Here is a 15,024-nt window from a genome sequence, read left to right on the forward strand (position 1 = left end):
TTGATCTTTGAACATGATAGACAAATATATTTAAAAACAAAAACCACTTCATATACTTTGAGCTTTGGTATTAAAGGATAGAGTCTAACATAGGTCATTTTTATGCAGTATTTTTGAGGACTGGGGTAGTAGCGAAACCGGTCTACAATTTGACATTACGTTTGTAAGGAGGTTTTAAGATAGGAATAACTTTGGCTGTTTCATTCTGCTTGGAAATATTCTCGTTTGTAGAGTCATAACAAACACTACTCAGCACTACACAAAAGATGGCACACGGGTAAGTTTTGATTGATTCAATTATTTGGCAAGGAAATTTACATTAGCTAAAAATAAAATCTCTGGCCTTGTAGAGATTGCAGGTTTTTGACAAAATGGTGGACCTGATTGACTTCCTCTGGAATGAATTTTTAGAGCATTGGACAAGTTATGTTTTTATTATATACCCTTACCCGTGCGCAAAAAAAATGAACATGAAATAATTTTATTTTGAGAATAGGGTGACAGCAGATATAGGTAGACAAAATTGGCAGACAAGATGTACAAAAATGTAATCGTAACCCATGTCCCCAAATCAAACAGAAGTCCTGTATATCCATTTTATTATTGTTCTACTGTAGCTTTATGAGTGAAGCGGCTCATAAAGTTTCTGCAACATAACGAGAAATGATGGTTTATTTTAATGGTGTAAGGAGAGAAATATCAGGCATTGTATATCTTTGGATACAGTTGTGAGGGTGGCTTAGTCCTTTGGTAAGTGGGGCACTGTGCAGTGAGGGGAAGCTTAAGGTGATCAATGATACTGAAGACGACCTTAATAAATTGCTTGATAATTAATAATGGCTCCAACTTGTCATGAGATCAGTGTTTCCCTAGAGTTTCTGTACTCCATTTTGATTTACAGGAGACTTCTCTTAATCTTTTTTCTTCTCTCTTCTCACATATCAGCTACCAACATTGGTGTCCATATCCATCCGCATACGAGCACAACATAGTGGAAATTGGAAGCATACTCTTTTCCAGACAAACCAATTATCTGGTGCAGTCCATTCTGGGAGAGGGTACATTTGGCAAAGTAGTCAAATGTATAAGACTCAAAGACAACAAGACTGTGGCAGTCAAAGTCATAAAGAAAGAAGAAGATTACTATGATTGTGTAGAGGATGAAGTAAGTAATAATAACTTTTGTTCCTATTTGCACTTGTATATGGTTTAATTAAGGTGAATCTTGATATTTGTCTCTTTAGATACTAGCCCTGCTAAAGCTTAAAAATCTGGATCCAGAAATATGCAACATTGTCCAGATTCACGCAGCCTTTTTTGACAGAGGATATTTCTGCTTCGTCTTTGAGTACCTGGACAAAAGTCTCTTTGACTACATGGTGGAGAACGATTTTCGTCCTCTGCCTCTAGAGGGAATCCGATTAATTGTCCAACAGGTATGTCTCGCTGCACTTCCTTTTTCATTAATAGCCCCTTGGTCTAATGTTGAAAAAGTATTGTGAAAGTGTTTTATTCGCTTTAAGCTTGCAGTTGCACTTCAATCTCTGAGGAGTGTGGGACTAACACACTGTGATATAAAGCTGGACAATATTATGCTAGTGGACCATGAAAAGCAACCCTTCAGAATCAAACTTATCGACTTTGGTCTTGCAGACGTTGCATCCAGTATACCACAGGGCTCAGTTATACAGGCCCTCTGTTACAGGTAATTATTTTTGCAAATGTTTAAAATCATGGAAATCTATAAATAACCAAGTGTAAAAAGCAAAGCAACACCCTTTTATAGGTCTCCAGAGGTCCTTTTGGGTCTTCCGTTGACAGAGGCTGTCGACATGTGGTCTCTGGGCTGTGTGGTTGGAGAGTTACACCTTGGGGATCGGCTCTTTGATGGGAACAATGAGTATGACATGGTAAGTATATTTGTAGTATTTGTAGTTTACTTCATTCTTTTCTTTGAACTTTTCTGTAACGTAAACTTTTTTTGGTGAATATTGTGACGTGGTGTTTTCTTTACCCACAGATGAGGAGCATTGTGGAACTATTAGGTCAACCTCCGAATCGAATGCTAGATGCAGGCATAAAAACGAATCAATACTTTAAGAAAAGCTTGTGCCCATGGAATCGATCATGGAAACTAAAGGTATGTGTGGTAGTTTGTCCAAGATATTTCGTACGGACTCTCATTTTTTTCCCCAAATGAATAGGTAGGAATGTTTATTTTGTTATCCTTAACTCATTTTCTGTTATCTGTTTAGACACAACTCAGAACAGCAGGTCATAAGCTTCTGGATTCTCTGGATGACATTTTAAGCGTAAGTTTTTCCAGTTTTAATTTGTTATTCACATCAATGTAACAACGCTTTCTGTATAGCGTAAAGACTATATTTACAGGGTAATTAGCTACTTTAAATTACTTTTTATTGTTCCAGGCCTTCCACACTAAAGGCCTCGAAAATCCAGACCTCAGTCTGTTTGTTGACATGTTAAAGAAAATGCTTGACCTTGATCCTGCTACGCGCATTACCCCAGCTCAACTGTTGCAACATGGTTTTCTGACCAACACTGAGTAAGTCTACACAAAGATCATTCGTTTCAGTCCTAAAACCCTTGATTTATCCATTTGAAAAAATTGCAGGATCTCAGATAATTTTTTAAGTCAAGTATTTGTTGTCTTGAAGGGTGGGGACTACCTGTATAGAGCCAGAGGTTACTGCCAGCAAGAAAAATGGACAGTCTTTACAGTCGCAGTGGGAAAACACCCAGCACAACCAAGCAAGCCAGTTAAAAACAGGGCAGAAAAGAAAGCATGACTATAAAGATGATGACCCAACTTGTCACGACTCCAAGCGGCCTAAAATTCAGTCAAGGGTGACACCAAGGAAGGACACACAAATGAATGCTGTGAATTCCACTGTTCAGAGGAAGCTGCCTGATGGGAAGGATGGTGGGCCTCATTGCTCCACCTCGATGGCTGTGCCCAAGTTCAGCCAACAAGCTTTGCAAAGAAGAAGGAAATGCACAGGCAGGAAAGGAAAGAAAAAGTAACTGACTCCCTGAACACATATGTTGTGGGTACAGTCCCATCTGGTCTTTCAATCACATATTCACCCTGAATTATAATAAAGGAAGCTGATTTCATTATGTTAAACATTAGTTCTGTTTTTTCAAGACCATAAAGTGTTTACAGAAAATGAAACAACAAATTGGTGCATTCAAATTAATATAATTAGTATTTGGGAACCTATTCCCTTGTTTTGTGGTGCCGGAGGAAAAGTTGACTGATTTTCACTTTGTCCTATTTACTCTGCCTATTGTTGCACACAAAATTGGAGTAACAATATTTAATATGTTTATTTCAAATATTTTATTCTCAGAAGATAAAAACATTTCAAAACTAACATAATTTAATAGGCCAAAATGTTTTAGGCCAACTTTCTGGCCAATGGTGATATATGGCTGATGTATAAGTAGTTTGCATACAGTTGCTAAAACAGACAGGAAACAGCTAATAACTGCCAAAGATATGTTTGATAAAGATACACAGGATATCCCCAAACTACTTGTTACCAACTATTTTTAATTAATCCTGCACAATCATCACAATCATCCTTAGCAGATGTATGTGTTGCTCTCACCAGTGTTTTCAGTGTAAATCACCATAGTTATTATAGAGAAAATAATTGGTCACCTTCTCTCAGTGTTTCTTTATTCATCTACTACTATAAAACAAAATCTGTACATTTTCCATCCCTGTGAGACAAGTCCCTATCACAATTAACGTCACCCTCACATGGACATGGAAGAAATTTGCAATCAATCAATCTTTATTTATATAGCTTCTGTTACAATCAAAATTGTTTCTAGGTGCTTTACAGAATCCCAGGGCCAAACCCCAAACAAGCAACAGTGGAGGAGAGGAGGGGAGAGGAGAGGAGAGGAGAGGAGAGGAGAGGAGAGGAGAGGAGAGGAGAGGAGAGGAAGCCATGACCCAGTGGGGTGACAGAGGCCTGTCAGATGATCATGTTTCTGGACCCCGGCAGCCTCGGCCTATAGCAGCATAACTAAGATGTTAACCTAATAATTAGACGACCCTCTAAGTATGATAATTATTTCTAGGATAATAACTGGAACTCCAAAATTACGGACAATACGCTTTTTCACAGAGGAAGGTTTTAAGCCTAATCTTAAAAGTAGAGATGGAGTCAGCCTCCCGTATCTGGACAGGGAGCTGGTTCTACAGCAGGGGGGCCTGGTACCTCTGGAGACTCTGAGGACCACAAGTAGACCAGCATTTTTCAGGTGAAAAAGTGCACTTTTAGAGACAATTTTGATGTGTGTATTAAAGGACAGATGTCATTCTGTGTCACTTATTCATGTTCTGGGACAGCGACACGGGCTGGGGTGCCCCTAAGCAAGGCACCCAATTCCCATTGCCCTCAGGGTCCGCTGTGCCTGCGTCTGGTTTGTGTGTGTGTGTTTGCTCCTGTGTGTGAAGGATTTGTTAAAGGTCAGAGGTCAGTTTTGTCCATTTAGAAAGCTGAAATGATCAGGGATCAATTTCAGCTGTTGGGTGCAAATGGGACTGACAAGACTACCTATAACAAGACGACTGTCATGCTTCTTTACCGCTGATGTCACTGCCCATCGTTTTCAGGCTCTTACGTTTTCTCATGTTCTCGGTCATCTCTGAGGTGTTTCACACGAGTCCATCTGTGTGAAACACCTCAGAGGTGACACGAGGGGTTGGGGGGAGGTCTATATAAGGTCCCGCTGTGAGGTCAGGAGAGCTGCCTCCAGACCTCAGAGACAGGATAAGGGTCGGACAGAGCAGAGACACTGAAAACCAAGTCCAGAAGGTGCTTTAGCCAAGACCTGAGTAAAGGCTCTAAATACCTGTGAGGGGGGGCAATGTTTCAGTTTTATTTTCCCAGTCTGGAGTATCGATGATAATTTATGATCCTTTCTATCTTTTTGCCACTGTCTGAATCATCTTGAGATGTCAGGGGACCCTCATTTACCAGCATCTGCTTCAGGAACAGCCTGAGCAGCAGCAGGGCCTCAGCAGGCCACTGTTGTCCTGACAGACCCCTTCAGGGTCGGCAGGGTGTAACCTGGCTGAGAGACAAGCGTCACCATCACACATGGTTGCTGCAGAGACACTGAAGTGACACAATAAGCAGAGAGGCAGAGGTACAGTCAAGAACATCCGTTTATTCAATCAGGTAAAGGGTTTGTTCTTTTCAAACTGTGTTTTTATTATTATTATTATGGAAAAAACTGTAATTAACACATGCATTTCACCCTGGGCTCTCGGGAAGGGGGTGTCTCTGAGGACGAAGGGAGGAGCAGGAGGAGCACTTGGGAGGGGCAACGGCTATGGGTCAGACCGGTCAGGGTGTGGGGGAAGGGGGGTGGGGGGTGTGACGCTACACATTGCTAAATGAGATCCTGCATCTCAGCGGACGCGTTCCAAATGAAGGTAGCTAGCTGCACGGACGGTTTGGGTCAAACTATTCAGCCTGTTTCTGTCTCTAATACGGGGCAGCAGCCCCACCATGGACCTCCCACCCGCCTCCATCGCTAATCTGACCCGATGAAGGCGGCAGAGCTTGGATGGTCAAATACCTACAACACTGTACGTCTGTGAGGATTTCCTTTTGGCAAATCAGAAACCCGCATCACTGATTTTGTCTTGTGCAGACGTTAGGACTTTGGTCAGCGTGTCCAATTAGAAATAATATCAAAACAACCCAAACAGTGGTGCTGTGTTGGCGTTATGGTCCTCGTGCTGTGGAACCTGTCCCAATTTAAGGTGCTCTAAATCTTTTTCTCATTAGTTTATCAGTAACTGGTCTTATACATCCACAAAAAAGGTGCATCCAAGTGCAACACTGACCAAAATAAGCTCGTCCAAATTCAAAGATCTATCAGAATTACAAAGGGAAGTAAAGCTCAGGAACACGCCTGCGGCCTACACTAGCTGTCCTGTCCTAGCGGTCGCCTCCCTCTGGCTCCCTCTCCTCACTGCCGGCTGCCCCCCGTCCACGGGGGCCCCATCCCAAGAGCCCCTCGGTGTAACTTGTTCACTTAACATTATCTGTTGAATGGAGAAGCTGAAAAGATGGGTAATGGTAATACAATGTGAAGCGTACAGACAAGAATAACATGAGAGCTAACTGCATTCTGCTCAGAAAACAAACAAAAAAAACTTTGCGTATTCCTTTTTTTTTTGAAACCCCGCCATTCAGAGAAAAGGAAGAGGAAAGTAAGGGGAGGGGGGTTACATGGCTAAAGACTACTCCAGTGTCCAAGAGAGACAGAAGACAGGATACAGAAGAGAAGCAAGACAAAAACTTTTTTTTTTTGGTCTTTTTTTTTTTTTTTTTTTTTTTTACAGTTTTCTTAATTATTCAACAATAAAAAGAGGAAATAAATCACACCAATATCCTTTAATACTATGTATACTGCTTTAAAAAGCTTGAAGAAGAAGAGAAAGATACACAAGTATGAAGGAGGGGAACCTTTTTTTCTGTACTTCGCGACGGGCACTCAGGATTACGAGATGGAGTCCGTGAACAAAAGGCACTTTTGAGGGACAACCTTTAAGATGCTCTGAGTCTAGAACACTACATCACCAAACAAATATTTATAATCATTTACAGTGGGTTTTTGGGGGGGTGGAGGGGGTGTCAATGGGGCCAAATCCGAAACATCACTGAAGTTTTTTTGTTTTTTTTCATCTTTTCAAAAAAAAATTCTTTCTGGACGGGAAGCGTGACTTGTCTATCTCCCAGACCAGAGAAGATCTTGTCACCGGGGTCTTCGGATCGAAAGAGTTGGGCGGAGGGAGGGTGAAGGGGGGGGGTACGCCTTTGTCACGACAACCATTTCATACACTAAAGCCCTCCCCCCTTTGCTAAATGCTAAAAGAGAAATAGAATAATGCATGTTTTCCTAAAATCTGTTTAGTATTCAGGTATAATAGAGCTTGAGTGTAGTTCATTCTTCTCGAAAGCACCAGTTTCCATAGTGATATATATATTCTGCGTTGTTCCTTCTGCCCTCCCACATTCTGCAAACAAATACAATGTTTCTTTTTGAAAAAAAAAAAAAAAAAAAGCGATAAAAGGAGAAAAAAACACAAGGAAATTAAAAACAATTTCCCCAAACTTACTTACAAAGACTGGAATTTTTTTTTTTCCATTGCCGCCCTCGTATTTAGAGTCCCAGAGCACGTGGACTTTGAAAACATACAAAAAAGAGGGTTTCCTCTTTTCTCGTGACACCCTCAAACTAACAATTCCTCTACCAAGGCATTGCACATGGCTCAATCAACATACATCATTTAGTTTCAAGAACAATACTTCCCATCAAAAGAAGGAAAACAACAAAAAAAAAACCCTCAGCTTTTTTTTTTTGTTTAATCCTCGACTACGTCATCATCGCTGTCTATGTGTGTCTACTGTTGCCATGAACTCACTCAACACAGAGAGGCTTCACAACTCGAATCGACAGATCTGGAGGTGCATCCTATGACTGTGCGACCTACGGCATGCTTCAAAAAATAACTAGACTGCCACAGAGCTTATCTTGCAAATAAAAATGTCTATATCTATAAATATATATGTGTATTATATATAAAGATGCTTGTGATTATCTAGTGAGCTGTCACCGTGTTTTTCCCTCTCCTGACATAGATTTCTTTTTTCACCATTCACTATAGCTTATATGTGAGAAAAAAAGAACCTGAATTCATGTTTGACAAATTGCATAATGGGAATACAGAGGCACTTCCATAGATTAGAAAAGAAATCACCTTAGCCAACGTCGTCAAAAGAAAAAAAAAGAAATCTCCCTAGAGAGCGGTCGAGATGGTCGCCGTACCTGTGTCGCATTTCCCCTGCAGCCAAGAACGCGGCTCGGCAGTCCAGTTATTTTGTGAGGTCGGGTGGGTGATGGGAATTCTATCCTTTCAAAGTCAAAATGCATGTGGGCGAGTGATATCAAAAATCATAAGAACAGCATAAAAGGCCTCCTCAGATTGTCTGTTTCATAGACTTCCCTTTCAGTTGATTTGGGCCTGGGCGGTGTGCTGCGTGCCTGCTCTACGTGCGTGTTTTACAGGTCAATCCACGCTTCTTTCTCACCAAAATCCGCTGGTGTGATTGTTTTAGTGCAGAGCTGATTATCGAGGGCTCGTCCGCCTCTCGTAGGGGAATGCTGGTGTGTGTGTGAGAGTGTGTGTGTATGTGTGTGTGTGTGTGTGTGGGGGGGGATTTACCTTATCATACATAGGCGACCCCTCCTGCTGCTAGCCTTGGGTCCTCTCTCCCTCTGGGAAACTAGCCAGATATGTCACATATACATTTTTGCTCCACAGTGTGGCGCTGTCTGCTCTTGGAGCAGTGGCCCGTTTGGGAGTGTAAACAACAGGACGCGTGTGAGGGAAAACTAACTGATGGAAAAAAAGTGAAGCTACGCTTTCTTTTCACTCTGGGTCCCCGTCTTCAGCCACCTTTTCCTTTTCCTTCCGATGTCGGCTGCACCGGGGTCAAACCTTGGTTGGTTCTGTTCAAACTGCCTGTGATTGTCAAAGGGATGAAGATTCGCTGCTGCCTGTTTGATTTAGAGACCGGAGGGACGACGCCACTCATATCTGCAGGGTCTAACCACCTGTCTGACTGAGCCTGGGTCAGCGTTTTTTTTAATGCAAAATTATTTATTTTGTTGTTGTTTTTTATTGGACAAAAAGCTTGTCACATTAGCGTAGCCAGATAGTGATGAATTCAAGCCTAATTCTCTTGGGCTTTGTTTTGAAAACCCAACGACGGGAGAATCAAAGCAGCAGATATGAGTGGCATCACTCCTCCATCTTTGCAGATAAAGAAAATTGGCCTTTTTTTAGGGGGCGGGGGGGAGTTTTGGCATGTCCTATCTGATACAGGTCACCTCATGACCCTGCCTACACTGTTTCTACATCGCATGGACCTTTTTTTTTTTAAGGTGCTGTCATTCAAATAAAAAAACATATAAAATACCACAAACCCAAAAGGAATAAATTCAAATAAGATAATACACAATAGACAAAAACCATTCATCTACACTACTACAACAGGGCAAAGGGGGAACCTGTCTATAGTTTTAGTTGCTGTCTATAGTTTTTGAACCTACCAATGGTGCTCACTTTGACTTTAGTGTGTGTTTGGATATCTGATTGAAGTTTCGGCTTGACTGGGCTGACTGAGGATGTGAAAGAGTGTGTTTTTACTAGTACATACGCGCTGAGGTTGTGACGCTGACTGTGTAACCACTTCGAGTTAGTATTGTGCTGGGAGAAGCAGCAGATGACCTGTGAACAACGTGGGGTGAAGGGCACGCTAAAGGCTTCTTGAATCTTGGCTTTTCCTGTTTAAAACTCTTAATAGGCGAGTCTGGCTCGCCTCCCATGCTTTGCAGGTAAATAGTGCACATCATTTAGATTAGTGTTACTTGATTCAGCTTCTAGTGCAACCTTAAATTAGGATATGTTTTGGCATGGATTCTATTTACGAGCAGTGAAAAAGGGACTTTGTAGATTCAAAGGTCATAAAGAGGGACAGAAACATTGGTCAATTAGGTTGTGTCATTCACAAAATATCAAATAAAGTCTCTTCAACTGGTCAGACTGTGGTTTCATTTTGCTTTGCGAAAAACCTGATTTTTCTTCTTCTCATTTCTTTTTGGAGAGTTGATTTTCTTAGCCATTTTTTTTACATGCACGCTCGCCAGGAAGGAGACCTCCCCCCCCCCCCCTTGCATTGCTGCTATGTTGTGCTGGTTTTCCAGGAGAGATGCCTGCCGTCGCTGCTGTTTGTCTCTGTGACCTTTCTTCCTCCTGGCATCCTCTCATCGATTCATTCATGTTTCCATCTGTTCTCCTTCCCTCTGACTGGGCAATTGCGTCCAGAGTTCCTCTGTGATTTCCTGCGTTGCTGGGTTGTGTTTGGACGTACTGTCAGGGCTGGTCGGTGGGCTGGCTGGGAGACAGTTATCTATCCGGTGGGTTGTTTCTCTATTTTTCTATTTGTGATTGTAAAGAAAGAATTCTAGTTGCTGGTTGGTGCACAGATCTTGTCAGAGGAACCAAGACTGCAAAATAAAAAAAGAAAGGAAATAGGAAGAGAAGTCATGGAAGAGTCAGAAATTGAACTGCGTCTAAAGACATCAAAACACACCGATAGAAAAGTCGGAAAAAACACACCAGTTAGCATTTTGAGGCAGAATTTAGAGTTTAAAGATGACTAAGCTGACTTTCTGTGTTTGAATGCATACTTGCTGTCTATAACTAAATTAGTAAAACGTGTACATTGATCCAACACTAGCAGAGGTTTAATCAGGAAGCCACGGAAAGCACAAAATCACACGCCAACAGAAGACAAAACCAAAACACAAACCAAATTAAAAACATATGGCCGAGGGTCAGGAGTTGCAACACAATCCACTTCTCTCAGGCTTTACTCAATCCCAAGTTCAGCTCACTGTGTCAAGAACATGACATACTGGACTGTAATAAGAATAAATGATTTGGTCTAGAAAGAGCAGCTGGGAAAGGATCCAGCCCCCCCCCCCGTGTGTTTGGGGACAGCGAAAAGTTGCAGAAAATGGATGGATGGATATAGAAAAAAGAAATAGGGATGGCCCCATCGCATGGCATCTGTTGTAATGGGCATTTATGAAATACACGGAAGACCAATGTTGGTCCCACAGTGGAATGCTACCAGTGCCTGAGAAGCAGCAGGAAGCTAGCAGTCAGGCGCTCTCTGCCACTTGCACCATCTTCACATTCGGTTTCTCTCACCCGTCGTGGAGCAGAGAGCAGAAATAGGTCACCGTCGCTGTTGTTGGCTGCCCTGCTTGGCACTGTCGGGCCCATGTGCCAACATTCTACAAGTCGAGCCTTGGAAACTACTCTGAGCCTCTGGGGAGGCGGTCTTTTGTTTTGTTTGACTCCAACAGGTCGCATGAATAACCCCCTTCTGCCGCCTGCACTCCTCGGCTCCCCAGGGCACTGAGGCAGGCCTCGGTCATTGTGACTTCACCCGTCTTAGTTACTCTCCCTCGCTCTGCTTCTGGGTTTGCCGTCACAAACAAACAGACACAATCCATCTATCTCTCATGAACACTCCCACTAAATCCCTGGCAGCAAACAGTGACCTCTCTTTATTTTTTTTTCCTCCCCTTCCCAATCTTGAGCAACCCCTTCACAAATTCGAGATCAAATGGCTATGACATCATGTCTGGTTGCTGGGGGTAACGAGACGACCTGAACGTGATTCTATAAGGTCTCTTTGTCCGCAGTCTTTTTTCTTTCCCCTTCCTTCTGCTGTGCCATTTCCCATCTCATCCCTAAGTTGTAGTTCCTCTTAATCGACAATAGAGGGCATACAGAGCTCATTGTTGTTGTTCTATCTACTGACACTAGTGGTCGTCCACCTCCAGGTCGATTTCAGAGTGACGGTGATCCATAGAAAAATTATCCATGGTTTCGGTAAGAAAACTGACCTCAACATCACTTCTGACACCTAAAGGATTAATGAGAACTCTGAGTGAGTCAGATCTTAATGCCCAAACTGACTTTCTTTTCCTCAGGGCTGAAGAGCGGGAGTACGCGAGTGGAAAAAGTGTGAACATACCCGTGATGACAAATGGAGGCAGTGTTATGGCCCCATAAGTACGTAGCAGAGGTAAAGCGAGAGCCAAGGGAAGAGACACTGAGTTGAAAATGAATAAAGAGGCAAAATAAGGTTGGAGAACAGGGAGAATGGAAAAGGGGGTATCATAAATGTAGAGAAGGCAGGGGGACAAGGGAGGGAGGGGAGATCAGGCAGTTTGAGATTGTTTCCAAATGTTGCGGGGTAGAGGTGACCTGAACGCAGGTGGGTGTGGTTTGACATAAACAGCACAAGTCAAACGGAGGACTAAATGGAAGAGGTGCAGCATGACAGAGAAACTTAAAATGGAGGAAGCACGTGACAATAAGAGACGCTGCGCCGACGCGATAGGGCAGGACGCAGCACGAAAGAAGGTACACGAAGCACAGGATGAGAAGAGACACACGCGCCGAATATTTCAGCGAGAAACACAAATACACGCTGATGCTGCGGTAAAGGAAGGTAAACCTGTGTCCGCGCTCGAACCCTCGGCACGCGCTCTCGGCCCCGTACCTGTGTCTGCTGCGGGATGTTCAGAAAGTTGTTGTCCCGTGATCCGATGCCGACAAACCTGTTGGGAGTTGTGGCGCCTGGCGTGGAGTATGCTGGAGTAAGAGAACAAAAGGAAGACATCAGTGCACACACAACAGACAGCCAGCAGCTCTACGCTCTTCAGCCACGGCACATTATGGCGCAGAGCAACAGCACATAAAACACTTGATGGCACCTTGAGTTAAGTTGGAACAAAATTGCAAATCAACTTTGATAACAAGTACACCTTTTATTTTGTATAAATGAAGTCTATTGGAGAAAAAAAAAGAAAAAAGGAACAGGTTCCAACTTTGGGATAGATGCTGTGTTTGGACTGGGCCAGTCTGGCCGAGCCCTCCAGCTTTACTCTAAATGCTAAGCTATGTTAACTGTTCGCTGGGTGTCATTTTTGACACCTTTGAGCAAACAAGTATGTTCATTTCCACCAAGTTTTCAGCACTTAAATGTGTTATAATAAACAGAACACTGACTGGAAATAGAAGGTGCTGCTACGTTTCATTGAGGTCACTGAATCTCTGCAAAGAACTCTGGCAAAGTCTGGTGCACTAACTTTCATCTCCCTGAGCACCACAGTCCCATTTGATGAGGTCGGTTGGAAAGTGATTGAGCACACTGGAATCCTGAGAACTTTAAGGACCAGTCGGAGACAGTTAAAGCCCCATTGGTATTAAAGCCTCTGACAAATTTAGGGCAGTTTGAAGTACCCTGTGGACTCAGTCATGTGAAGCCTGTCGAAAATGTTTGTGTGGAGGAAGGACAAGAAGTAAAGACAGAAACAGCAAGTTTTATGGACATACAACCAAGGGTTTCTACAAAAGTTGGAATAACATACATAAGACATAAAAGACTTGGAAACACCGACTGGGGGATAAAACACATTAAACTTCAAAGAACGCTTAAAAAAAGGTGCTCCGTCCAGTGCCCCTCCAAGCACAGATGAGGAAAAGCCTGAAGATAGGACAAACTTCCTGTATGCTCATCAATTTCAACAAAGAAAAAGTGAAAAGCAATAAATACAAAAACAACCGTGATTAAAAGAAAACAAAACATCAGTTCAAAGACCGAGTTTCTACTGGAGCCCATGTAATGTAACTGCCCTAAATTTGTGATTCTCAGAAGGACCAGTTGACGGTCAAACCGCACATTATATACACCAGAAGGCAAAGACGAGAGCACTTAGAAGGAAAAGAACTGGGTGTGGTGATGCAGCTTCCACACGAGAGACAGCGGACGGGCTCAATATGTCAAGCCACAAAAACTGATGGACTCAAATACAGAACCATGATGAACCTCAGGAAAATCCACTAAGAGCGGTCTCCGGGCCTCGTGTGGCCTGCTGAGTGCCACATTATGTTCTGAACTAGCCTTCCAGTGGTTTCGGGTGGTGAAATGTCGGATACACAGGAAGAACAATGACACGGAGTTGGAAGAAGAACAATGGCAGGGGTGTTTTCACTAGACAGGCCGGGGATTTTCTGATTATTATTGGTACTGCTTTTTTGGCTATGGTTTGGTTCTGAGAGTCTCTGCAGGGGGTCACTTACACAGAGATGTGGGCGAGGAGAGTCCGCCATCAGGGGGCGTGCTGTTGGGTTTAGAGTCGGACATAGGGAGGGGCACTGGGCGGGCCACTGGGGGAGGTGGAGGCAGCAAGAAGGAGCCTGGCATTTTGCTCTGGCCGCTCCCGTTCGGCTGCAGACAACACAAAAAGGTTCAGGAGGGCGACATGCGACAATCCGCGGACAGGGGATGAAGAGGACGCAGCTTAGGAGGCCAGGTCCAAAAAATATCCATGATGGAGGGGGGGGAGGCAGAAAAGAGGGAGAGGAGGTGTGTGGGGGAAAAACAAGCAAAGGGATGATGAATGTGGACGGAAAACTGTATGGAAGTGTGGAAAATAATAATCACCACGGGATTGATAGGAGTGGGTGCTGGAGCTCGAGGTGAAAGGATCCACAGGGGGGGTGTTCCATGGTGAGTGGAAGAGGAAAGTGAGCACACTGACTGGTTGGTTGGGTTCAGCCGGAAGATGGCAAGAAATGAAAAAACCATGGGAAAATACTCGTCTACACAAGCACCACGCCACCAACAATGCCAGCACCAAACAACCGACTTGAACGAAAAAAGTAAAATAATCGAGAAAAAAAACGGCTAGAGATGAAAACAGAAACACGATGACACCAATACAGGAGTATGCTGGACTGATCACTCTGGTGCTGATGGTTCAACCTCTGGGGGAGTTAGGTGGAGCAAAAACAAGAAAAAATAAAGGGACGGCAGAGGGTATCGGGGGAAGGGGACATCAAACAAGAAAATGACACTGACGAGACAGTACAACGTTCTTGGACCAAACAAATAAGGAAATGTCTGGTGTGCTACCTGGGCTGGAGCTGAGTATTTCTGGGTGCATTAAAGAGGATATGATATCTCTGAATACACCACAAACAACACCACAACATTCCGGCTTTTGCTGTGCCTTCAAATGGGTAGCAATCTAAATTAAATACCGCCTTAAAGAGCAAATGCTTAGTGCCAGGTATTTAGTTGTGCTTTAATGAGCCTCCCTTTTATAATCAGGATATGTAATTAATAAATAGAAGCTATATGGATATATGTAGAAGATGTATTTTTAGCTACTACATGTCATGGGTCATGTGGTTTGAGATCTCAGGTGTTGGCTTTGCATTTTTTTTATTTTTGCAATCTTTGTTGCAAGATGCTACTGATCCATTACTTTAAAATATGACTTAAATTTGGTGTTATAAGACATACAAACTGCCCC

At 43.1% G+C, this 15,024-nt stretch overlaps 2 protein-coding genes across 16 annotated transcripts in view; one reads left to right on the top strand and one right to left on the bottom strand.

Moving 5' to 3' along the window:
• Positions 1 to 1,054: 1,054 nt before the first annotated feature.
• LOC115249939 (homeodomain-interacting protein kinase 2-like) lies at positions 1,055 to 3,045 on the top strand. The gene is made up of 8 exons (XM_029836628.1): positions 1,055 to 1,165; positions 1,245 to 1,436; positions 1,524 to 1,705; positions 1,787 to 1,910; positions 2,021 to 2,140; positions 2,256 to 2,312; positions 2,430 to 2,566; positions 2,679 to 3,045. Exons 2-8 carry the CDS (start codon positions 1,377 to 1,379, stop codon positions 3,043 to 3,045), a joined length of 1,047 nt encoding a protein of 348 aa, XP_029692488.1. The 5' UTR covers positions 1,055 to 1,165; positions 1,245 to 1,376.
• A 2,146-nt stretch (positions 3,046 to 5,191) lies between these two features.
• The window catches only part of nfixb (nuclear factor I/Xb), a 114,539-nt gene continuing 104,706 nt past the window's right edge, over positions 5,192 to 15,024 (bottom strand). For 13 of the 15 annotated variants that reach the window (XM_029836816.1, XM_029836813.1, XM_029836812.1 and 10 more), the window contains 3 exons: positions 13,787 to 13,934; positions 12,204 to 12,295; positions 5,192 to 10,128 (listed from right to left, as the gene is read on the bottom strand). In XM_029836816.1, coding sequence (XP_029692676.1) covers positions 10,114 to 10,128; positions 12,204 to 12,295; positions 13,787 to 13,934 — 255 coding nt within the window. In that variant the 3' untranslated portion in view covers positions 5,192 to 10,113. The remainder of the gene's footprint in view (positions 10,129 to 12,203; positions 12,296 to 13,786; positions 13,935 to 15,024) is intronic. The other 2 variants (XM_029836823.1, XM_029836820.1) reach the window with 1 other exon arrangement.

The sequence above is a fragment of the Takifugu rubripes genome, chromosome 5 (genome assembly GCF_901000725.2).
Source record: "Takifugu rubripes chromosome 5, fTakRub1.2, whole genome shotgun sequence".
Classification (NCBI taxonomy): Eukaryota; Metazoa; Chordata; class Actinopteri; order Tetraodontiformes; family Tetraodontidae; genus Takifugu; species Takifugu rubripes.

What these genes read in the sequence shown, in the direction of transcription:
- LOC115249939 (XM_029836628.1), top strand. Translation starts at nt 1,377, where the DNA reads ATGGTGGAGAACGATTTTCGTCCTCTGCCTCTAGAGGGAATCCGATTA. An exon ending in ATACAGGCCCTCTGTTACAG is followed by an intron (nt 1,706 to 1,786) that starts GTAATTATTTTT and finishes ACCCTTTTATAG; the next exon opens with GTCTCCAGAGGTCCTTTTGG. An exon ending in ATCGATCATGGAAACTAAAG is followed by an intron (nt 2,141 to 2,255) that starts GTATGTGTGGTA and finishes TTATCTGTTTAG; the next exon opens with ACACAACTCAGAACAGCAGG.